The sequence below is a fragment of the Mustela lutreola genome, chromosome 8, assembly GCF_030435805.1.
Source record: "Mustela lutreola isolate mMusLut2 chromosome 8, mMusLut2.pri, whole genome shotgun sequence".
NCBI lineage: Eukaryota > Metazoa > Chordata > Mammalia > Carnivora > Mustelidae > Mustela > Mustela lutreola.
This window is the reverse complement of record NC_081297.1, coordinates 65,827,749-65,852,904: the sequence shown is the minus strand read 5'-3', so window position 1 is coordinate 65,852,904 and position 25,156 is coordinate 65,827,749. Positions and strand designations below refer to the sequence as shown.

The 25,156-nt window shown below is 47.8% G+C and overlaps 1 protein-coding gene across 2 annotated transcripts; it reads right to left on the bottom strand.

The window, feature by feature from the left end:
• Positions 1-3,269: 3,269 nt before the first annotated feature.
• On the bottom strand, positions 3,270-23,386 carry ARF3 (ADP ribosylation factor 3). Of its 2 annotated transcripts, XM_059185490.1 has the most exons (6): positions 23,179-23,386; positions 9,941-10,009; positions 8,436-8,676; positions 7,162-7,272; positions 6,799-6,923; positions 3,270-6,255 (listed from the first exon to the last, which is right to left on the bottom strand). In XM_059185490.1, exons 2-6 carry the CDS (start codon positions 9,983-9,985, stop codon positions 6,094-6,096), a joined length of 684 nt encoding a protein of 227 aa, XP_059041473.1. In that variant the 5' UTR covers positions 9,986-10,009; positions 23,179-23,386; the 3' UTR covers positions 3,270-6,093. The 2 variants fall into 2 exon arrangements, with proteins under 2 accessions (XP_059041473.1, XP_059041474.1); XM_059185491.1 differs by lacking the exon at positions 9,941-10,009 and having other exon boundaries at positions 23,179-23,385.
• Positions 23,387-25,156: the final 1,770 nt, after the last annotated feature.

Below are 25,156 nucleotides of genomic sequence, written 5' to 3'. Positions count from 1 at the left end.
GAGAGTTTGAGAAGGAAGCAAGAGCTAGTTGTGGAGAGCTTGAATGTCAGATGAAGGCAGCGGGAATCCACTGAAGGTTTCCGAGCAAAGCCGTGACCATGCGCACTGGTGTGCGGGGTGACTGGAATGGTGTCATGAAGATGGAAGGCTACTGCCCAGTCCAGATCTGACACTTTGTCAGGAATGGGAAGGGGAAGTGGAGGTGGAGTTGAGGCAGGGGGTAGATAGTGGGAATCAGGCAAAACTAAGACAACACTATCACCCACAGAGGGCTGCGCAAGCCCACCTGAGCCCAGAAGGGAACAGGAAGGAAGGAGCTTTCTCCTTGGATCAAGTTAAGAGGAACCTGAAGGCCAGAGAAAGGCAAAATGGTTCCGGGAAAGGCAGGGGAGTTGGCACAACCCTGACTGGAGGCACAACTTTGAAATCAGAGGGCCACTCCTGGAAAGGCCTCCACCTTCAAAGGTGTCTCTACCAGCGAGAAGACGAAACTCTACCACAGCCCCCTGGACTCACAGGGTACCCGCCAGGATCCAGTTTGGTCAAGGACAATGATGTTTATTTATTCATCAAGGCTGAATGCTTATTATGTGCCAGACCATAAGCAGGGCACTGACTGACTGCTTTCTTTTTTTTTTTTTTTTTTTTTTTTTTTTTTTTTTTTAAAGATTTATTTATTTATTTGACAGAGATCACAAGTAGGCAGAGAGGCAGGCAGAGAGAGAGAGAGGAGGAAGCAGGCTCCCCGCTGAGCAGAGAGCCCGATGCGGGACTCGATCCCAGGACCCTGAGATCATGACCCGAGCCGAAGGCAGCGGCCCAACCCACTGAGCCACCCAGGCGCCCCGACTGACTGCTTTCTAAATGTTTTTAATATGTTTACTTTTAACAGACTGTTAATAAACAAAAAGCCTGTGAGTCAGCATACGTAAATCTGGATCCAAAATCTAATGCCGCTTTTTCAAGGGCAGGTATGTCTTGGATGACAAAATGTTTTCTTTTTAGGTATGGTTATGCCCTCATTCAGCCCACTCTCTTCTGCAGCTTACAGCCAAAGTGACACACACAAGCAGACACTCACCTTCAAGCCATGATTGTGAATAGTCCTGTCCCAAGTTCCTCACTTCTAGACCTTCAGGCACTGCATTGCTCCCTTTCCTAAGGTTTGGATTTCCTCAGACTTAACCTTCTCTTCCCTTTGCTCAGGAACTTGGGGTGATTCTTACCCAATCCCAGCAACCACAGCCAGGAAACCCAATTAGATTGAAAACCTTTAGAGGAAGGCAGGCCTCTGGATCCTATCACTCCCCAGTTACCAGCACAGTACTTACTCTATCCCTCCAGTTACCAGGTTAGAAAGTAGAGAGCTGGACTCTGGCCTTCCTATCTCCACACCCTTCAGAACTTCAGAACTGGAAAAGAAGTGTTCCTAGTACTATGACTGCCTGCCCAAAGACACCACGCTGTGCACCAAGCAGCAGCAAAGGGGTATCCCCCCACAGTTATTCCCCAACTCTCACTGACCCACGTGCTGCACTATGGATATCCCAAAGGATTTCAGAGCATCCCAGAAATGGATTGCCAGGTCTCTCCACCAGGACAGTGGTTAGACTTCCTTCTTAACACAGGTCTGGAACCGTAAAAGGTACTAAGTACCTGTCAATTTTCTGCTCTGACCAATCTAGGCACTTGAACTAGAAGTGATGCAGTGAACCCCCAGAGCCTTCAGACCTTATACCTCAAGTCTGAGAAACTCCTGCATACCACACTCATTTTCCCTGTCACTGTCCCCAAACTCTGAAATGAAAGCGACAGTCTGTCTTCCACCCCAGCCAGACCAATCCAAGACTTTCCACTGGCTCTCTCTAGGCTCATGTTGGAAACTCCCTTGCCCAGAATATTCTGAAGTAGATCCTGGGCCCAAGTCTTCTGTCAAGCCATAACTGAAGAGCTATTCAAGTTCTGGGCAGATATGGTTGCTATTTGTCCTAAGAGCTGGATGCTGAACACTTATCTTCCAGGTTAAGTCTCTTCCTCATCCCACCATGTGCCCCTAAAAGAAGCTGAAAAGTTTAAGCAACAGCCACAAGGGACTGTGCTCTGACATCAAATGATGTCAACTCATTCCTGGCACCTTAAATGGAGCACTGAGGGGCAAAATGGACTAGGTCATCCTCTTCAGGAGTCAAAAAGACACCCACTGACCTGCCATCCAGCTAAAGTCCTCTCCATTATCACTATCTTATGATGGGCTATAGTACTAGAAAGAATATGCTTATTAATGTACAAATAAAGCACTTGGTAAAGGTGTTCTTATCAGTAACTGTGGTCACCAAGCAGGACTTTTGAGGAGCACAGACATAACTGAATACAAATGATTTTCTTCACACTGGTACTTGGGGCTCTCAAACTTACCGTATGCCTAAATCCTGTCTCTTTCCCATAACGTCAGGATTGGAAGGTCTCTGTCTCCAAAGCTTAAGAAAGTGGTGAGAGTGAAGAACGCCTGCCTAACTAACCTAGACTTCACCCACCAAAGGAAGGAGAGCACCATCTCTTTCTTGTCCTAGAGCCAGACAATAGTAGCAGGAGAGGAAGAGAGTAGCGGCAGGAGTGGGCTGGGAGGGCAGAGGCTTGTCCTTTCCCTCAGGACACTTTGGAATCTCTGGATGAGGCTTGGCATCCTGACAATGGGGAACTGCATGCCTGAAGCAGAGGTGATACAGGGCCATAGCTGTAAGGAGGATCAAGTTCACTACACTATCCAGACCTTTACCCTTCATGTTTACTCACTGCTAAAGTCTAGAAATAGTTTGGTGAGGGGACTCCAATCTATGGATGAGGGAACCCTGTTCCAACTAGAAGCCCCTGACTGCACAGGGTTGGGGAGATCTGAGAGTGGAGGCAGGGTGGGTCACTCCAAGTTCAGGGCCCTCTAGCCACTGAAGTCCCTAATGACTACCAACAGGTGATAAATAAGGCTAAGAATAGGATGAAAGCCTTTACAACTAAAAGAGCACCGTCACGAAGCCCTCACATTTTGGTGCCCAATTCATTTAGGCTCCCCTTCAGAGTATGATGGAAAGTAGTAAGCAGTGTAGAAATAAGCCTAAGTCCCTCCATAACCTCACTCTCCCCCTGTCAAGTGTACCCTTTACCCCTCTGCTGAGAGAAGGAGCAGTCTAGAGAGAGGGACCAGAGATAGGAATACCCTCACGATTAAAATACTGCCCAGTGGCTGCTGCACATCAAGGATGAAGGTCTGCTCCAAAGCTGCATAAAACAAGTTTAATTTCCAACCAGGGTCACAGTCATCGTGTATCCCACATTTTGGGCAAGGAGAGAGAAGGTGAGTTATTAAACATATACAGTCTACATTCCAGAGGGGGAAAAAAAAGAAGAGAAAAACCAGGACTGCAGTTACCACTGTAACACCACAAAACAAACTTCGGAGGGGAGGGAGGCAGAGGGGAATCTAGGGGAAAAGAAAGGCTGTAACAGAGGAAAGCATAAAATTAAATCTACCAGAGGAGAGTGTGGGAGGGAGCAGGCAAAAATGGAATGAGAACCCCAATCCAAAAAGAGCTTTTAGGAGAATGGGACTGTAGCAAGGACCACCCCTGCCAAGGGCCTAGCAGCCAAGGACACTACCACGATTACTTACTGCCCCCTGCTGGATGGATCCTTGAGCAACACCAAGGCAACCTCCAAGGCTGCTGCCTAACACCCTCAGGCCCACTGGTCTTTGGAGCCCCCCAAAACAAGGTAGGGGTGGGCCTTAAATAAGAAAAACATAATTGGGACTGCCATCTAATTAGGGACGGTCAGACTGGGAGGCAAGAGAAGAGGCAAATCCTCAGCTATTGCAGAGACCAAGAGTGGAGAATCCTAAGTAGGAATGAAACAAGGAAAGGGGAGACAGATAGGCAACAGCAGTGAATGAGCTGAGAAGGCAAAGGAAAGAATTCAGGAGGGGAGAGGCAACAAGTGCAGGAGGAAAAAAAAAAAAAAAGAGGGAACAGAGGCAGAGGCAAAGGAAAGGGGCAGAGGAAAGCATCCACGGGGTCAGGGGAATGAATACATGTTAAAATGAACTAGAAGCTCCAGCACACCTCTCCCCTTACCCCTGCCACCAAATACACACGCGCGCGCGCGCACACACACACACACACACACAGGCCTAGAGATCAGGAGACCTGCACACTTCCACTGCATCTTGGGTAAACAGTACATCACTAAGGAACTGGCACTGAGGGAGACACCCCTGGAACCTCTCTTTCACAGTTCAACCTGGAGTAGGGTGGGGGTACTGATCTGCCTGTTGTAGACAAAGGTGGCAGGACACCTGGCCACATGGGGTGGGCTTGGGACAGTCCTTCTGGGAAGGGGCCCCTCAGCCATGTTGTGGGGGAAGGAGGGGACGGGGGCCTGGGCCCTGACCATAGCAGAAAGGTCATGGGCGACCGTTTTGGAGCTCAGGGCGCAGCCAGCACACACGGGAGCCCACAGAAAAGCCACGGCTTCATAGAAACCGCAAAGTCAGGACCCAGGCCAGGACCTCAGGGACAAGCGCCCCCTGTAAACAGAGAGACGCAGTAGCAGCAGTTTCTGAACAACTACATAATGGTGGGAGGACCCTGAAGACCACTACATCCCACCAGCACCAACAACTACTTCAGAGTTCTAATTTCCTCCACTCCAAGCCTCAACTGATTCAGGGGAAGGGGCTGAAATGGGCAGAAGAAAACTGTTGGGGTGGTGTGAGGAGGGACAGCAGGATAGTCTGAGGGTCTAAAAACAGAAAAGAAGATTTTCAGCCTTCAGCACATCCCAGACTAGAAAAAGAGAGAAGTGGAGAACAGGGGAATTGAAACTGAGGCCTGCCATGTCACCCTCACTCCCCTGCTCCCCATTAAACCACCCAGCCAGCCCTGGTCAGGTCAGCAGGACTACTACCGTGAGGACACTCTGACAAAGGACAGATGAACCACCCAGTCCCCGAGAGCAGAAGATGAGGAAGGGGGGGCATGGGAAGGCAAGAGTAGACTGATCCATGCCTCACCTTCTCCTAACAACACAAAAGGATGAAGACGGAAAACCTGAGGCCCACCCGCCCCGTGCCCTGGATCCCAAACATACCCCATGGTCTTGTTCCCCTTCACCATCCTCCTCACAGGCTCCTGAGGAACAGATCTAAGGATGAGGAGGAGGATCAGCTGAATACTGGGCTGATAAGAGTGAGTGGGCTCTTCTCTCCTTCTCACTGGCAAGGCAGGGCAGAATGGCATCTCCTTGGGAACAGTCATCTAGCTATAAACACCACCCCCCTGCCCTGAACGGGGTGGAGAGAGGGGTACAAGAAAGACGGTGGTGGAAAATCCATCATCTGTCCTATCATCCAGAAAAATCTACCCACAGAGAGGAGAGGAAGCAGTGCAAGACTGCGGCAGCCTTCCCTCTACTCTCCTGCCTCTACCTTCTTCCCTTTATCTCACCAGCACGGGAGGGGCAAATGATAGACTGGAGTGGGCAGTGTGACCTGGCCCCCAGCACTGAGTCTCCCCCCACCCCTCCACCCTTCCCCCTGCATATACATCTCTCTATACACGTATATACACGCGCACACACGCACGCACACACAGAGAGGCCCGTGCAATTTCCATGTAGAACAGGAAGAGAGGGGCGAAGGAAAGGAAGATGGGGAATAGGAGAGGGAGCTGTGGGGAGAGGGAAGAGACTGAGATGCCAAGAGCACAGCAACCAGAGCCAAATGAAGCGAACGGAGAGAATACCCCACCCCACCACCCCTCCCAAACCCCAGAGGATGGGGGGGCCACCCATGAAACCATAACAACCTTGTTTTTGTTTTAAATCCAATAAATTGGAATGATTCATCATCAGGACAGCAACTGGGGACTGGTCATGGACAGGGGAGTGGAGGGAAGGCGGGGGGCAAGGCTCTTGTTGGGCATGCGGACATGATACCCAGGGCCCTGGCCACACTGGCAACGGGAAGGAAGGGGCAGGGCTGGGGCAGGGAGACAGTAGGTGCGTCAGGGGTGGGTGGGGTGGTCGGATAGGGCTGTCTGGCTCTCACTTCTTGTTTTTGAGCTGATTGGCCAGCCAGTCCAGGCCTTCGTACAGCCCGTCCCCGCTGGTGGCACAGGTGGCCTGAATGTACCAGTTGCGGTGACGCAGGGAATGCAGGCCCAACTTGTCTGTGATCTCAGCAGCGTTCATAGCATTAGGCAAATCCTGGAGCACGAGGGAGACACACAAAAAGGAGGCTCAGGATCTTTCAAAGGCTTCTAGGGAACCAATCTACCAAAGCAATGTGTACCAGCACCCTCTCCTCCTCCTTCATTATAGGTACCAGAACCCAGGTCCGAAAAAGCTGCTTTGGATTTAATCATCCCAGAACCATAGATCTATGCGCTAAAGGTCATTCCACTGGGGAGCTGCAAACCAAATATGGGGTTGATAGGGAAGTGAAGAGGTGATTCAGACTGGACAAAGAATCAGGTCTGTCTGACTGCAGGAGTGAGGGCAGTTGCAACAGAAAAGGTAAAGGAGGGATCTGAGGTATCTCCCACCCCAATCCCTGAGGACAGAAGTGATGCTGACTAAAGCTGGGTAGGGGACAAGAAGAGGAACATCAATAAGCCAGGTAATCATAATCCTCCCACTTCCAAAACTCACAACACAGTCACAGAGCTTTCCCTACAATGAGCCCCAACACCCATGATTTCCATAGCCAGGCTGATCTCTCTCAAATCCACGGGTGGGGAGAAGTCTCACCTGTTTGTTTGCAAAGACAAGAAGTACTGCATCCCGGAGCTCATCCTCCGCCAGCATCCGCATCAGCTCCTCCCGGGCCTCATTTACTCGCTCCCGGTCATTACTGTCGACCACAAATATTAAGCCTAGGGAGGCAGAGCATGGGCTGCGTAAGACAGCAGATGAACTCCCCTCATCCCTACCACCAAATGCCAACACCACTCTCTGTACACCCTCCAAATATGTGCTCCCTTTCCTCCTGTTCTCCCACCTCTAGGAGCTGCGGCAGGGTGAGGACTGGTTGGCCAAAACCAAGAATCACAGCCACACCTTCTGCTCACACCAAACCAACCCATGCCCAGCTGGGCAATTCGTATGCCGTACCTTGGGTGTTCTGGAAGTAGTGTCTCCAGAGAGGTCGAATCTTGTCCTGGCCACCCACATCCCAAACTGTGAAGCTGATATTCTTGTACTCCACTGTCTCCACGTTGAACCCTTTGGGAAAAAACAGACAATGGCAGTGAACAAATACCCCTGCAAACAATACCCCAGTGGTTTGTTTCTGTTTCCCCCAACACAGCTCTGGTCCTAGCAAAGGAAAGAAAGCTAAGGCTTCCTCAGGCCTAGTATCCCCTGACCTAGTAGCCTAAAGGCCAAAAAGAAAACCTTAGAGAAAAAATGGAAGAGGACCAGGAAGGCCAGTTAGGAGGTTCACAATCCCCTTGGTAACGTGAGCTAACCTCCGCTCATTCTGTCTTTGCCTCTCCCTCCTGCAAAGAAATGACTCAGCCCCACTCCTGTACCTCAGTCATCGCAGTCTGCCGCAGCTAAAATGTAGGCCTTGGGAAACACAGTGAGGGGAAAGTGAGCTGAGTGAGCTGAGTGAAATAAGTCAAGCAGAGAGAGTCAATTATCATATGATTTCACTTATTTGTGGAGCATCACAAGTATCATGGAGGACAAGGGGTGTTAGAGAGGAGAAGGGAGTTGGGGTAAATTGGAAGGGGAGGTGAATCATGAGAGACTATGGACTCTGAAAAACAATCTGAGGGGTTTGAAGTGGCGGGGGGGTGGTGGGAGGTTGGGGTACCAGGTGGTGGGTAGTATAGAGGACACAGATTGCATGGAGCACTGGGTGTGGTGAAAAAATAATGAATACTGTTTTTCTGAAAATAAATAAATCAATTTAATTTAAAAAAAAAAAAAAAAAAAAGTGAGCTCTAGTCCTGGAGGCCCAAATGCAGAACCAGTGGACAAAGATGATCTGGAGCCCCATCTGGAAGGCAAACGTTCTCCCTCGCACAGGCAGGTCTTAACCAGGATCAGGGCCACTGAGGATCTAAACTGAAACAACTCCTGGCCTCTGGCAGGAACATCAAAGCCTTTCACCCGCTTTCTAAACAACACAGAGAACAAACTAGCTCAGTGCCTGAGGGCAACTGTTCAGTGCCAGGCTGCGGAAGTTCCCGCATCAGAGAGGGCCCGGGAAGGTGAGCAAACGGCAGCCCCAGCACCTGCTAGTAAGCTAAATAACCATCCTTCCCTGAATCCCCCCAAGTTGCATGGACTTGCCTGGTGGCCAGGTGGAGGATCTAGGAATAGGCCCTTGCCTGGCCAAGCTGTTGGCATGAAAGCCTCCATCTAAGCTGTGTCCTTACCAATGGTGGGGATGGTGGTGACGATCTCGCCCAGTTTCAGCTTATACAGGATGGTGGTCTTCCCTGCAGCATCCAAGCCCACCATCAGGATGCGCATCTCCTTCTTCCCAATCAGGCTCTTCAGGAGGTTTCCAAAGATATTACCCATGATCACAGCAACCACTTTCTGAGGACAGGAGGGCTCAAGTGCGGGCAGTGGCAGTCTGGTTTTGGCCTGGGCCCTGGTATGGAGAACACGATCCTAGGCAAAGAAACACATTCATTACCACCATCTGCTAGTCAGGATTTCATGTAAATGGGATTTGTCAAAGTCATGGCTGAAATTCACAGTAAGCTATGAAAATCAAATCCCACTCAGACACATCCTGAGTCTTTGGAAGCAGAAACAAAGCCGTGAACACTCAGGACACCTGTTCTGCCACAATGTACCTGTGGGACTTTGGATGAGCTTTTCTCCCTATCCATATCTGCCCCTATAAATGGAGGGGATTGAACTAGATGACTTCTGAAGTCCCTTCAATTCTCTCACTCTATACCATACAAGGCCTTGCAAGACCATGAATGCCCCTCCCTCCCCCAATCTTACCCTGAGACTCCTGGAAAGGCTGAAAGAGGAAGGAGCAGAATGAGGAGTGGCTCTTTGTGACTCCTGACAAAGTTCAGGCTTGTCAGGTTCCCAAGGTCCATGCTCAATCAAGAGATTCCACTTCTTCCCTTTCTATATGCCTACAATTCCATCTTCCTTCCACACAACAAAATTAATCAGGAAGAAATAAGGTCAAGTTGTGCCCTGTTCATACAACGAAGCACCTAGGCTAACCCTCACTCCCAGGCTCACCGTGGCCTATCCAAGGAGAGTTCCTCCACATTCTCACCTGCAATGAGGCAGTCACCTCACTCCCTGCCTCCTCCCTAATCCCCTTCAGTCTATTCCCCATATAGCAGCCAGACTACTTTTAACACCAAAATCAGGTCATGCTGCTTCTCTGTTCAAAACCCTCTCTTGGCTTCTTATCTTCCTTTCAGTAAAATCCAAAGCCACACCGTGCTTACCAGGTCCTGACAATCTGCATTCCCCTGCTTCTCTCCCACTACTTTTCCCTTGGCTTACTCCACTTCAGTTTCCCAACACTTTCCTGCCTCAAAGCTTTCATACTTGCTATTTGCTCTGCCCTGAATGTTCCTCTCCCAGAGAACCTTCACAGAGTATCCCCTCACTTCCTTCAGGTATCCATTGGAGGATCACCTAATCGAGACCTTCACAACCACCTCTGACACACACACATCACTCTTCACCCCATTTATCCCACCTCATTTTTCTTCATAGCATTTAGCACCACTGGATACATCACATGTTTGTTTCTTGCTATACCATTTTTCTCCTACTACAATGTCAGCTCCTTATCTACTTTATTCACTGCTGTGTTCCCAGTACCTTGAATAGTGAGTGCCTGGTACACAGCAGTTGAACAAATGAACTCAAACTTCCAAGGTCTAATACTGACCTTACTAAGCAGCTCTCTCAGATGCACTGGAGGCTTATGCCTCATGCATACTAGGATCTTAACTAAGATCTGCGGAAAATACAAAGATGGCAGTAAGAAGCTCTATGAAGCTACAAAATGCCCATCTTCCCACCCCACCTATTACCTCCAAAGACAGAATCCTAGAGTCACTCATTCCCTCTCCTCTTCCCTCCCTTCTCTATGGCACAAGACAGCCACAGAAATGCATCTCTGAGACAATGAAACAGGGGTCCAGAATCGCCCATGCCAGCCAGTTCTCTGTGCCTGCAGGAGACATGTGTCAGCGGGCAGCTTATTCAGCAATCACCATATGCCAGCTGCTGGCATTCTCTATAGAGTCTGGGAACTAGAGGCACACACACACACACCCCAAACCCAGCAGGCGAAGGAACAGGTCAAGACAGAGTGCACCCAAACCCAAGAATGTGAAAGGTGGATGGGAAGGAATCTGGTTTACAAGCTAAAGCATGGGGGTTTAGTGGGAGCTGAGCTGTTTTCTCAAAAACTATTTCAGTTTTGTTTGTTTGTTTCCTATTCTACTCAGTTTGCAGCAAATTCCAGACTAGTACAGAGGAGCCAGATCGACAGCCCCTGGAGACCAAAGTACTAGTTTGTCCAAAAAACAGAAACAATGACTGCTTATGGAGTGTTTCATCTTCAAAGGCCTTCCCAGACATCCACTAATGAGCCAGGCGTGGTGCTTCTGGTAGGTTCCTCAGATGAGCCCTGCCCCTGACCCAGAGGGCTCACACCCCAGGGAGAGGACCTGGCTTAACCCTAGGGCTCAACCTCAGCCAAGTCGCCCACTGGCCATCCTCCCTGCCCATCCTACCTAAACCCACCGAGGCAGGCAGATCCCAGAAGATCCCTAAGCAAGAGGGGACCTCTGCCCAGCTAATAAGATCAGATTCCATCAACCCTGGCAATCTGTAGTAGTCAGACTTCTGGTTCTGCCACCCTCACCTCCAGAAATTTAAACCTTCCCCAAGTCTTCCTGGTCTTTATCTTGTTTCCTACTCAGGTCTCCTCTTCTCCAGCTCCAGATGATACTTTGCTTTAAGGCTTTGGTAATAGGCTTTGGCCCAGGTTTCAAACTGAATTTACACCTCGCATTTATCTTGCTGTCCTCATGAATGAAGCAACTGCTGACTGAGAGATTACCAACTGCGAGTGGCTGACAAAAACCCCTCGCCCCTTGGGGTGCCTGGGTGGCTCAGTGGGTTAAGCCACTGCCTTCGGCCTCAGGTCATGATCTCAGGGTCCTGGGATCAAGCCCCACATCAGGCTCTCCGCTCAGCGGGAAGCCTGCCTCCCCCTCTCTCTCTCTGCCTGCCTCTCTGCCTACTCGTGATTTCTGTCTGTCAAATAAATAAATAAAATCTTTAAAAAAAAAAAAAAAAAAAAAAAACCTTGCCCCAAAACATGCACACACTGTCCTCTGGTTTGCTTCTCTGCTAAGCTAATATGCTAACGTCTTGGTTCAAAAGCCCATCCCAGTGTTATACTCACTTCTCTTTCCTGGCATGTCCCTGAATTATTTGAGCCACTCATGTGGCACATACTACCTCATGGAGCTTTCTCTCTCTCTCAGAAGTCTGTACATTTACTGTCTCTACAGTTTAACTGTATTCTCCATGGGCAAGGATTATGCTTTTTACTTATTTTGGATCTGTCCCCACTCCAAGTACCAAGCCCTCTACAGCAGTTCAACCAAGCACATGGGCCAATTTGAGCCTCCTCTGAGGATATCCCTATCATTTCTTCTGCGCTAGCAGTACTTGGTCTCTCTGTGTAATGCACAGCTGGTTTCTATGATATCCTGTCAATTCTTGGTCATCTTCCACACCGTATCTGACCCCAAGACTGGTTTGGAAATACCACAAAAGAACTAGAAGACCAAAATCGGTGGAATTTTCTGCCATTGAACACGCAATGGGCCTGATGGATAACTGATGAAATGCCCACGTAGTCACTGCATGTCCTCTGGCAGCAGCACCACGCCTTGAAATTACTGGACATTATGACTCCTCTTTAATATAATCAGGAACTGGACTCAGATGAGCATTCCAAAGTGGATGTTTGTTCTCTTGTCCTGGCCTTCTCTGTCCCTATCACCAGCTAGCACGTTGCCTCTACCACGAGGATGGTGGCAACTTACAGCTTTGTGTCACGAACACACCTCTTGGGTTATATAGCCAATTTTCACTTTCACCCATACTGCATTCCTAAAAAAGCTCTGGGAAGCAGCATGGCAAAAAAAAATAAATAAACCCTGGATTGTTTCCCTATGTACTGCACAGCCTCTAGTTACTCTCTTCTACCACAGATGGCACTCCTGTGTTGATACGGCAAAATGCCAGGGTTCCACGGGCTGTGAGAAACCAAGAATCGGCAGTCAAAACTGAAGATGAGTGGCTTCAGATGAAAAATGGGCTACGGCAATACCCCTATGATGAAAAAAGTATATCTCAACATTCTATTTTACAGCCACAAACTTTGTTATCACTGGTACAAATAACAAGAAGAGCTCCTAAAGTGTGGAGCAGGAGCTCAATCAAGCACACTGCCTGATTTAAGCTTCATCTGAGGATGTCCTCACTGACGACAGCTTACCGCCCCCGAGCCAGTCCTCCCACCCCCCCAGGAGAGGCAGGCTGTTGCTGGGACCGCTCAGCCATCCTGACCTGCCTTACTCTCCAGGTGATTCTGAGAGTCACACTCACTCTGCCACACACAACACCCCCCCACCTAACTCTGCTGGCTGACTCGGCCTTGCCTCCGATGACACGTCTGAGGGGACTTCTGACCTGGCACCTACTCCTCCTGTTCAGGCTACACGGGTCCAGGGAAAAGGAGACCAAGGTCTCTCAAACCCTCTGCTGCCAGGCAGGGTGCGCTAAAAGCAGCTTTGTTCCCAGACCATGTTCACACTGAGATATCACTAATAGAGATGCTATTTTTAGTAAAGCCAATGGAGCAGCCCAATAAAATATAAGGAAACAAAAGCAGGTTCTACCCGTATTTAGTTTCCTTAGCACAGCTGGCTTGTGACCTCTATAAACTTTCCAAGTTTTTGTCTCAAGAGCACTGTAATCACAAGCACACAAGAACTAATAGATTAGAATCTCAATGACTTCTTCTGGACTCAGAGATTTCCTAAACCCAAGAAATAGCTTCTGATGGCAGCTTCCATCCATTCACTAAGCAATTATCGAGTATACAGAACTAGGGATAAAAAGAGGAAGACAGGGAGCCTGGGTGGCTCAGTGGCTTAAGCCGCTGCCTTCGGCTCAGGTCATGATCTCAGGGTCCTGGGATCGCATCCCGCATCGGGCTCTCTGCTCAGCAGGGAGCCTGCTTCCCTCTATCTCTCTCTTTCTCTCTGCCTGCCTCTCCATCTACTTGTGATCTCTGTTAAATAAATAAATAATCTTTTTTTTTTTTTAATTAAAAAAAAAAAAGGAAGACAACTTCTGCCTTCATGAAACTCAGTCAATGAGAGGGAAAGACTAGCAACCAGAGAATTACAGAACAGCATGAGGGTTAAGTGTAAAATAAGCAAATAGTATTATGGGGACAGAAAACTAGAGCAGTTCATCAAGACTGAAGGTTAAAGGGCAATTCCCAGACACGATTCTCAGGTCACCCTTGAGCGGACTCCCAACAGAACAGGAAGTAATCAAACAATAAAGAAGAGGGAGTGGGGGAGAGGGAACAGTGTGTCAAAGGCATAAAGACTTGAATTAGAGGCAGCACTTTTTACTAGCCAAGCCAGGTGCAGTTGGAGTCAGTTTATTTGGGTGCCACATTGTGAGTAAAAGGAAGTGACCACAATGGAGAGGTAGGAAGGGACTAGATCATGAAGGGCCTTAAAGGCCACACTGAGTAACATGATCAAGTATGTGCTTTAGGAAGATCGTCCTTTATGAGTACCTAACTGACTCAATCAGTAGATGATGCAACTATTTTTTTTTAATTTTATTTATTTATTTGACAGAGATCACAAGTAGGCAAAGAGGCAGGCATGGGGGGGGGGGTGGAGAGCAGGCTCCCCGCTGAGCAGGAAGCCCGATGTGGGGCTCAATCCCAGGACCCTGAGATCATGACCTGAACCAAAGGCAGAGGCCCAATTCACTGAGCCACCCTGGCGCCCCAAGGATGCAACTCTTGATCTCACAGTTGTGAGTTCAAGCCCCATGCTGGGTCTAAAGCTTGCTTTAAAAAAAGGGGGGGGGTGCCTGGGTGGCTCAGTGGGTTAAGGCCTCTGCCTTCGGCTCAGGTCATGATCCCAGGGTCCTGGGACTGAGCCCCACATCGGGCTCTCTGTTCAGCAGGGAGCCTGCTTCCCTTCCTCTCTCTGCCTGCCTCTCTGCCTACTTGTGATCTCTGTCTGTCAAATAAATAAAATCTTTAAAAAAAAAAAAATTTAAAAAAAAAAAGGACCATTCTGATATTCATTTAGGATATAAATTAAAAGGAGAAAAGACTTGAGGCAGAGAGCCCATGTGGGAGGTACATTAATACAGCTGAGAAATCAGAAGTTCTTAACCACAGATGGCAATAAAAACAAAACGACAGATTTGAAACATCAAAACAGGGCACCTAGGTGGCTCAGTCAGTTAAGCTACTGCCTTAGGCTCAGGTCATGATCCTGGAGTTCTGGGACTGAGCCCTACATTAGGCTCCCTGCTCAGTGGGGAGTCTACTTCTCTCCCCACCACCCCCGTACCCAGCCTTGCGCATGAGCAAAGGTCTCTTGCTCTCTCTCTCAAATAAGTAAATAAAATCATTTTTTTTAAAAAGAATAAAAAATAATTTAAAAAAAAACACAGTGTTTTGAATATTCCAGGCTATAGTTGTAGGCATTGGAAGAGCCATGGAATATCAGGAGATGGAATGGTTGTAAGCTGGTCAGTTTCTAAGAATAGGGCAACTTTGGTTAGAGGGCAGTGCCACGGAATGTTCCACAGAAACAAATGAGTCTAGTTTTTATCTCATCACTTTTTTATCTGGCCATGTATTCTGAAACAGACCAGATTCTCTGTTCTGACTCACTTGCTGGTTGTCCACAGAAAAAGAGCTGTCCATGGGAAAAGCCAGACCCTTCCCAGGTGCTTGGGCCTCTCTAAGCAGACAGGGCAAGTTTGATCCTTCATTTCTCGATAATGTGGCCTCCTTTCAAGTTCTTCTGTATTGAAGTCATCTCAGACTAGAAGGAAAACTGGCATGATTCTGGCCTGAGCCTAAACACTGTTAATTGAGTTAAGCAGAACCTAATTTTAATTGGGTATGTTTTAATTTGTAAGAATAGCATCAACTAGTAGCTAAGTCTAACAGGTATCTCTCAGGCTTTTTAAGATTTTATTTATTTGTCTGTTTATTTGAGAGCGAGGGTGTATGAGGGAACAGGAGGATGGGGGTGGAAGGAGAGGGGGAGGGAGAGGAAGGGGGAAAGAATCTCAAGCAGTTTTCACACTGAGTGTGGAGCCGCAGTGGAGCTCAATCTCAATCCTGAGATCATGACCTGAGCTGAAACCAAGAGTGAGACTTAACTGACTGAGCCACTTAGGTGCCACTTTCAGGTCTTATTTTAATTTGCCCTGTCTACAGCCTTTGACCTTCCTGCCCTTTGTTTTTGTTTGTTTGTTTGTTTGTTTGTTTTTCAAAGATTTTATTTATTTATTTGACAAAGAAATCACAGTAAGCAGAGAGGCAGGCAGAGACAGAGAGGGGGGAAGCAGGCTCCCTGCTAGCAGAGAGCCCTATACGGGGCTCAATCCCAGGACCCTGAGATCACGACCTGAGCTGAAGGCAGAGGCTTTAACCCACTGAGCCCGGTGCCCCCCCTCCCGCTTTTTTTAAGGTTTTTTTCCTCATTAGTATCTATGCTGTCTTACTGTCTTGATGTCCTTTTGGCCACTCTGGTTGCTTCTTATTCTCCTTCCTGGCCTTCATTTTTGCCCACTGCTTTAAATGTTGATGCGCCCCAAGTTTCTGCCTTTGGCCTTTTCTCCTGTCCACTGTACTGACTCACGCTAGATACATCAGTTAGAATAGCATCAGTTGCAAAAGACAAAAGACGCACCTGGGGCTTCAAAGACATGTAAATTTATTAAAACATATAGCTTGAAGTCTAAGTAAAATAAGCCAGACACAAAAGGACAAAATTGTATGATTCCATATATATGAAGCATCTAGAACAGTCAAATTCATAGAGACAGAAATAGAATGGTGGCTGCAAGGAGCTGGAGGTAGGAGAAATGCAGGTTATTATTTAACAATTAAAAAGTTTCTTGGGGGGCGCCTGGGTGGCTCAGTGGGTTAAGCCGCTGCCTTCGGCTCGGGTCGTGATCTCAGGGTCCTGGGATCGAGTCCCGCATCGGGCTCTCTGCTCAGCAGGGAGCCTGCTTCCTCCTCTCTCTCTCTGCCTGTGTCTCTGCCTACTTGTGATCTCTCTCTGTCAAATAAATAAATAAAATCTTTAAAAAAAAAAAAAAAAAAAAAAGTTTCTTGGGGCACCTGGGTGGCTCAGTGGATTAAGCATCTGCCTTCGGCTCAGGTCATGATCCCAGGGTCCTGGGATAGAGTCCAGCATTGGGCTCCCTGCTCAGCGGGAAGCCTGCTTCTCCCTCTCCAACTCCCTCTGCTTGTGTTCCCTCTCTCACTCTGTGTGTGTGTGTGTGTGTTTCTCTCTCTCTGGTCAAATAAATAAATAAAATCTTAACAAAAAGAAAAAAAAAGAACAATTACAGAGTTCCAGTTTGATGGAAAAGTTCTGAAGATAGATGGTGGCGATGGTTGCACAACAGTGTGAATGTACTTAATGCCACTCAACTGTGCACTTAAAAATGGTCAAAATGGAAAACTGTGTTATATATATTCCCCTACACACAGGAATCTACAGCTAGAACACTTGGGTTGTTGTTTTTTTAAAGATTTTATTTATTTATTTGACAGAGAGACATCACAAGTAGGCAGAGACGCAGGCAGAGAGAGAGGGGGAAGCAGACTCCCCACTGAGCAGAAAGCCTGACAGGGGCTCCATCCCAGGACCCTGAGATCATGACCTGAGCCGAAGGCAGAGGCTTAACCCACTGAGCCACCCAGGAACCCAACACTTGGTTTTTTAATCTACCAGCTTTACAGCATTATTAAGGACCCAAATTTTTTCCATTTTTCTGCTCTGACATCCTAGAGTTCTTATGTCTGTCTCTTCATGCTCTCAGAATCACTCCAGCATCTCACTCTTCTACATAAACATCTGAAGTTGGAAAAGAGAATGTTGCCATGTCTTTTTTTTTTTTTTTAAGATTGAGGAAAACTTCCTCAGAAGCTCCCAGTAGACATTCCCCATATCTTATTGGCTAGAATTAGTACATGACCACTTGTGACTCAGTCATTGGCAAGGGAAATGGAATGCCCACATCCCTTGGGCTGGGGAAGGGTATCTTTATGTCCCCCTCCCCAATATCTGAACACATTGGGGTTCTGTTAGAAGCAGGAAGGGGAAGAATGGCTCTTTGAGTAGATAGCCAGTTAACTGCTGTCATCCTGGATCTTGGTTTCTCTTATAGCTTCAGTTACTATCTGTGCAGATGATTCCCAAATACCCAGCCCAGACTTTCTCCTGAGCTCATACTTTAGCACCTCAAAATCCAAGTTTAATCTAAAAAATTATATCTTGGGGGCATTTGAGTGGCTCAGTCGATTAAGCATCTGCCTTCTGCTCAGCTCATGATCTCAAGGTCCTGGGATCAGCCCAGGGAGCGGTGAGATCCCTAATCAGTGGGTAGTATGCTTCTCCCTCTCCCTTTGCCTCCACCCCCCCCTTTGCTCATCCTCATGCTGTCTCTCTCTCTCAAATAAAATCTTTCAAAAATACAAAGAAAAGGGGCGCTTTGGTGGCTCAGTCATTAAGCGTCTACCTTCAGCTCCCATCACGATCCCAGTGTCTTGGGATTGAGCCCTTCATCAGTCTCCCTGCTCGGCGGGAAGCCTGCTTCTCCCTCTCCCACCCTACTTGTGTTCCCTCTTTCCCTGTCTCTCTGTCAAATAAATAAAGTCTTTAAAAACAAACACAAAAAATAAAAAATAAAAACAAATACCTTCAATCTCAGATCTGTTCCTCTTGTAATTCTTGGCTAAAGAAGTGCCACCAGATCACCCAAGCCAGAAACCTGGGAATCATCTCTGACTCATCTACTCTTCCTTCCTATATTTAATCAGTCATTAAATCCTGTGGATTCTACTATTTTGATGTTTCACTATGCTTTCTTAATTACAAAAGCACTGAAATTCCACAAGTAGTCATCCTAAAGCCCTAATAAATGTTGCTCCAATCTGGCTCCCACTTCACAGGTCAAAATGGAGCTGCTGGTGGTCAGATGACACAGGATGCTATGGTTTAGACAAGGCCCACCATTACAGAGCAGTCTAAGGATTCAGAATACAGGAAACTGACTTGCTTGGGGGAATAACAGTTACCGATTATCCCTTAGCACCTCAAACACACTCCTACTCTAGGATTTAGTATGTTTTATTCATATTTGTCTGTTTTGCTTTCCAGAGCTCAAAGTTCCCAAATAATGTGCCTTTAATGCATTACAGGTCTGTCATACATCCCATCAGTACTGGATGGCTAGGCAGGGCTTAAGATGGCTAAAGCCCAAGGGCCAGTCATCTCAGGCTGCAAGAACTATGTCTGTCTCACTATTACCATTTTCTGTTTATGCCATGATGACAAAAGATTGAGGAATTACTTCCCTAAACTATGAGCCCCTTGTCAGCAGGGACCATGCCTTATTCATGTTTCATGTCCCCAGCACCATGACTAATCTGTAGCTGGTGACTAACATGCTTGCTTTTGAGGAGTATGGTTCCACTGATGGTGGTAAAATATTTCTGAGCTCGAGGAAGACAGTATTCTATAGGTGATCCCTGATCCTTTTCTTGTATCTGACAAACTCGAGAAATGGTTGCTATGTTCTCAGAGCTCTAGGGTTCCTTAGATGGGATTCATAGGCTTGGGGATGGGGGTACTATATAAGAGGCTCTAATTATGCTCCTCCCCTCTACACCACCACCAGAGCAGCCCATTTTTATCCACGTAACATATCAGACTTCAAATAAGACTTTATATAAGTTAATGTTTAATTGCTTTTACAGAAGAGTTGGGGGGGGGGGGTCAAAAACCACTACAACAAAGAGCAGATGTTCTCCTGCATCCTAAATCATGCTAAAGTTTAAACATCCATGCCTGACACTCTAGTGTAAAAGCTCATAAAGGAAAGGTTATACCAAGCTCTCATCAGTAATGAAGAGCTAAAGGGTAGGATGAGATCTGCTACACCCAGTCATCTCACCTTTCTTCAGGAATATGGTGATAATGATAATGGTGGATCCATGAAATCCCAAACCATGTCCCTTCTGGTCCATATGGCACAGCAGATCCTTTGTAAAAGTCCTATGCAAAGCTCTAAAACGTTCATGGAATCTCTACCTCAATCAGGTCTTTCCCAGACTATAATGCAAGCCTTCAAACATCTGTGGAACTTCTGAATGCTCCCCATGTCTTTTCAGTATCAAAAAGCTTTCCTAGCACTCTACCTGTATTTGTGACAGATGCTGAAAAGGTATAGCAAATAAAATTACACAGACATCACAATTCTGGGCCTTAATACAGTACATTCTGAAACATACTCAGAGGCAGACATTTAAAGGAGATATGACTAAATGAAAAGAGTGGGCCAGGAAATGGAGGATGCTGAAATACTGAGTGAGACCTAAGGTAAAGGGACCCAGGAATTTAAATCCCTGACCTAGGTCAATTAGAGTGCTCTTGTGCAAAAGAGTCAACCATTACTTTAATCATGCTGACTTTCCTTTTTTTTTTTTTTTTTTTTTTTTTTAAGATTTTATTTATTTGACACAGAAAGAGAGAGAGAGAGATCACAAGTAGGCAGAGGCAGGCAGAGAGAGGGGGAAGAAGGCTCCCTGCTGAGCAGAGAGCCCGATGCGATGCGGGGCTCAATCCCAGGACCCTGAGATCATGACCTGAGCCCAAGGCAGAGGCTTAACCCTGAGTCACCCAGGCAGCCCTCATGCTGACTTTCTAACGTGAACACTATTCTTGAGCCCCCACGTCCTTACCCTGCATCCAAGTTGATGGTTAACGGCCCCTGCCTTGCTCCAGCTTCACCTCCCACTCAGGCAGCAGGAGCTGCCTCTGTGAAGCTGATGCTGAAAAAAGATTTCATTGCTCATAAGCCTACGACCAGCAAAGAAAGTCATGGTAACAATCATCCCTCTACACAGGCGGCAAGTTACTCTTTTGTCAACCTCCTCTCCTTTGAGGCAGCCCTAAGTGCTCATATTATTATTACTATTATGATGATGATTATTAATAGCAACTAACACTTATTTGGGGCTTACTATGTGCTTTGTATGGTACTAAGCACTTTACATAGATTATCTCATTTAATTCACATGCCAATACTATGAAGTAGGCACTATCATTATCATGTTCTTTACTGATGAGGAAAATGAATCTAAAGGAGGACAAGTAATTTCACCAAACTCATAAAACTAGTAATTAGCAGAGGCAGGATATGAACCCAGTTTTGTTTGATTCCAAGGTCCACCTCTGAAAAACCACAACATATTGCCTCTAAATTGACCCACAACAAAAATGGTGAGGAGAGCCAAAAACAGTAATATGCTTTGAGTCTTGGGCTGCTTGGCATCCATTCTTAAAAGTGTACGGGAAAGCAGTTCCACAATTTCCCTGTTATTTACTCAGCTTTAACAAACCTGGTTTTAAAGAAGTTCCTCCTTCAAGCAACAAATCCCACCCACTACCCTCTGAGTCCATTTCCTCTTATTAAGACTCCAGGGCAAAAGAGAGCAGCAGAAATGAACACATACAATATGATCCTTGTGCACTTGAGACTTCACTTCCACTCTTTCCAGCCTGCTGTCACCCCTCCTTTATATTACATTCAGTTTAATAATAGCACTGGCACCAGTTCTGTGCCAGGCACTACATACATACATTGGCTCTCTCCTCCGTCATCTCCAGAATTTCAATTTTGACAATACTCTGAAGGACTTAACATCTGATGGAGAACCCTTTGCCCATGATGGGGAAGCAGGAGATCTGGGATTTCAGATAGATAATGACTTTGTGTTCTAGTAATATTTTTCTTTATGTGTCTTAGTTTCCATTATCCATGTCTGTACTGTGCCTCTTAGGAAGGTAGAGAGACCAAGATTTCTTAATTACACTGCCTAAGGGCCTTTGTACCTCACTCAGCTATCTCCAGGCATTCTCCCTGACAACCAAACCACCTTTTTCTCTTTCCTCAAACTTTATTCCAAAAGCTCGTTGAGTTCACTCATTCACATCCTGTATTCATCCTAGGGCCTACTGTTTGTGTTAGGCACTGTGGGAGATACAACATAAAATCCAATCCCTGCAATCAAAGTGTCTCATCTCTTTGGAAAAACAAGACTTACACATAAAATTTTTGATGATGCAAGGTAATAATTCTATGCTGTGGGGCGCCTGGGTGGCTCAGTTGGTTAACTGGCTGCCTTCGGCTCAGGTCACCATCCCAGGGTCCTGAGATCAAGCCCTGCATCACACACTCTGCTCAGCAGGGAACCTGCTTCTCCCTCTGTCTCTACCCCTGCTCATGCTTTCTCTCTCTCTAACAAATAAATAAAATCTTTAAAGTAATAATAATAGTAATTTTTCTATGCTGGGAGGCAGGAAGCATGTAAATGTGTGATACACAGGGGACCCTTCCCAGCTAAATCCAAGGTCAATGATTCATTCTGTGAAAAGGTGACCTCTGTGGATCAGTTTCTTCCTTAAAATGAGCTTCCAGAGACATGTTATTCAAACTCAGGTCTAATGGGCAAAACCCAATTCACTGCTCCACTCCAGTCATATTAAGTGGAGACACTTATCCGGAGAAGCTCAAGACAAAATGGCAGCAAAGATGGTCACCAGCTGATTAAGGCCAGTGGAGAAAAGTATGCAGAGACTAGAATCTTTCCTGTTGCACTGACCAAGCAATCAGACTCCTGCAGCAGATCTCCTAGCCATAAAACTTTCATGCCATAGACCAGGGGTGACCCAATCCAACAGCACTGAGGTAGGTTTTGAGTTACGTTTCTCCCTCAACTGTATGACCTCACTATTTCTTCTCATTCCTGACCACATACCACACTCCTCCTGGCCTGGTCAGAGGGAGACCGGCTGTAATAAAACCCAAAAGAAGGGAACTCCCCCAAAAGAGGAGCTATCACTTTGCTATGCAAGTGGCCCGGGTTAACAGGGAACCCCACCTCCCCCTCCTTCCCTCAAACATTGGTGTAAGCAATGGCTCCATTTTCTGTTCCGGGAATCCTGGTACTTCCTAAAGAAGAATGCGGATTGGAAGACACAAACTCAGAGCCAGCGACAAGCTGCTCCCTCCTCCTGTAAGACCGCCCCCGCTTTGCCTAGGGCAGGAAGGCACCACCTCTGCTCTCCAAGCAAAGATCTGATCTCCCCCCCCACCCCCACCCCCGTCTTCTGACTCTCCTCCGCCCGCTCCCCACCTGCTGCCCTCTTCCCAACGTGCGGTTCCCAAGACTCAAAGCGCAACCTCTACCGGAATAGTGCCCCTGGGGTGCCCCACTAGCTTGCCTGGCAGACTGATGCCTAAACCCCCTACGCACTCCTGCCCCACGAAGGGAGTACAGGGTGTCACTGCAGCAAGGCTCTGGTCTCCTAGTACTAAGGTGGAGCAGGAGAGAGGATAGGAAAAAGCGGCATTCCCTAGCCCTTTAACAGGAAAACGATACAAAACAGTCATCTCCGCCCCCGCATCACCTTCCTCTGGACTGTTCTTCCACCTCAAGCCCGACCCCTCGTAAGGCGGGTTCTGCAGGCGAGGGGAACCTAACTGCAGCCCGGGTCGCCCCCGCGTGCGAGGCAGAGCACAAATTCGTGTGCGCCCCCCACCCCCACGGCAGCTCCGCGTCCTTCAAATGTGTGGGCAGGCGAGAGACTGGCCCGGCGCCCCCTCCCCGAGCTCTCGGGTGGGAAAGACCACACCGCTCCATGGCCGGCTCTGCCGGGGGCGGGGGTGGGGGTGGTGTCTGTCTCTTCAGCCCCCACCCCGAGCCTCTCCTCTACGGGGACCCGCCTTCCTTCCCCAGACCCTCACCTGTTCCTGCTCCCAGCTCCGCCGCCACAGCCACCGCCTCTGCCCCCGCAGGTTCCGCTCGGCACGGGTTCCGCTCCCTCCGACTCCCCCACGCCGATTTCGACAAGGCCGCTCCCCCGGCCCCGCTCCCCAGCTCCCTCCTTCCTTTCCTCCACCTAGCACCGGAAGCCGCGAAGGCGACGGGAGCTGTGCGGCGCACCCCCACCCCTAGACCGGGATACTTCCCACCTCCCCGATCGCGCGAGAACTGCGCGGTAGCGAGCGGCAATTCTCGCGAGATCTATCACCATGGCAGCCGTTGCAGCAGAGGCAGCCGGGTGCTGGAGCTAAAGCCTGGGCGGGGGCGATGTGGGGGCTGCAGGCTGTTGGCGGCGGAGGCGGGAACCGGGAAGTGGGGATGAGGCAGTGGGCACTGAGGTGAGAATCCCAAGCTCCAGGACCATGCCTGGAATTTAAGAACTGGAGCTGCATGCTGGCCATACTGGAAGAGGCTGGGCGGAGAGGCAAAACCAGGAGCAGGGTATGAGTGCAGAGCCCTTGCTGTGGCCTACCCTGTTCTTCCAGACCAAAGGCTTATTTCTTAACCCTGGCTAGCTGCATCTCCCTGAGAGCCCTCGCTGCATCATTGTTGCTACTCACTCCTCCCAAGCTAAGGCTAGGTTACTTAGGGGTCTAAATCAGGAGATCCTTTCCCATGGGGAAGAAGAGAGAGAGAGTGATGAATTTAAGAGACTGAAGAAAAAGCTGGATTCTGGTCCAGTTAGGAAGTCGGAAAGTGAAAGATAAACGGTGGAAACCTCATATTCAGAGGTATGGCTTGAGGGAGTGTACCTACATGACTATGACTTTTAGTATCCCAAAGAAAATGAGACTACAACCATGTTTCTCCACTCCTGCCCCGCCCCCACTTTCCTTACACTCATTTCTGCACCTGATCTAGACATGCAGAACTGCCTTGAAACAGTCTCTGCTATTATAGAAGAAAGGCACTGGTAATACTAAGAAGAAGGTGTTTTTTTTTTTTTTTTTTAAGATTTTATTTATTTATTTGACAGAGAGAAATCACAAGTAGATGGAGAGGCAGGCAGAGAGAGAGGGAAGCAGGCTCTCCGCTGAGCAGAGAGCCCGATGCGGGACTCGATCCCAGGACTCTGAGATCATGACCTGAGCCGAAGGCAGCAGCTTAACCCACTGAGCCACCCAGGCGCCCCTAAGAAGAAGGTTCTTTAAGTGGCCTCTCTCCTCAGTGTATGGGAACGCATAGCTCCTCCCTAAGGCTTAGGCCAAAATTGTTGCTTTTCTGTTTTTGGGTTTTGGGTTTGGGTTTGGGTTTGGGTTTTGTTTTGTTGTTTTGTTTTGTTTTTGGTTTGGGTTTTGTTTTTTGTGGGTGTTTTTGTTTTTGTTTTTTGCCTTATTTCTTGTCTCTTTCAAGAAGAACCAGGTTTGGGGCACCTGGGTGGCTCAGTCATTAAGCATCTGCCTTCGACTAAGGTTATGATCCCAGGGTCCTGGGATCCAGCCTAACAGGCTCCCAGCACTGCCGGAAGCCTGCTTCTCCCTCTCCCACTCCCCCTGCTTGTGTTCCCTTTCTCACTGTGTCTCTCTCTCCCAAATAAATTAATAAAATCTTAAAAAAGAAGAAGAAGAAGAAGAACCACCACCACCAGGTTGGTGAATAGAAGAAGAAGACGATGACAACGAAGAACCACCAGGTTGGTAGATAGCCGCACTGTGTCTATCCCTTGTCTCCCATCAACCCCTGGTGTATACATTCATCACTCTCTTCCTCTTATCCCAGTCTGTTTTCTCTGTTATTTTAATGTGGAGAGTAACTACACCCTAGAATATGAAGCCAAGAGGACCCTAATTTAAGATGGTGAGGGAAGATCTGGATAACAAGGAGCATGTTTATAACATGTATATGTCCTGGGCTGTTGCTATTAAGAGGCTTTGCCCTGATAAACTCTGTGTTGTAAAT

What these genes read in the sequence shown, in the direction of transcription:
- ARF3 (XM_059185490.1), bottom strand. Translation starts at nt 9,985, where the DNA reads ATGAGGCATAAGCCTCCAGTGCATCTGAGAGAGCTGCTTAGTAAG. An exon ending in CTACTTCCAGAACACCCAAG is followed by an intron (nt 6,924 to 7,161) that starts GTACGGCATACG and finishes CTGCCTCCCTAG; the next exon opens with GCTTAATATTTGTGGTCGAC. An exon ending in TTGTCTTTGCAAACAAACAG is followed by an intron (nt 6,256 to 6,798) that starts GTGAGACTTCTC and finishes CTCGTGCTCCAG; the next exon opens with GATTTGCCTAATGCTATGAA.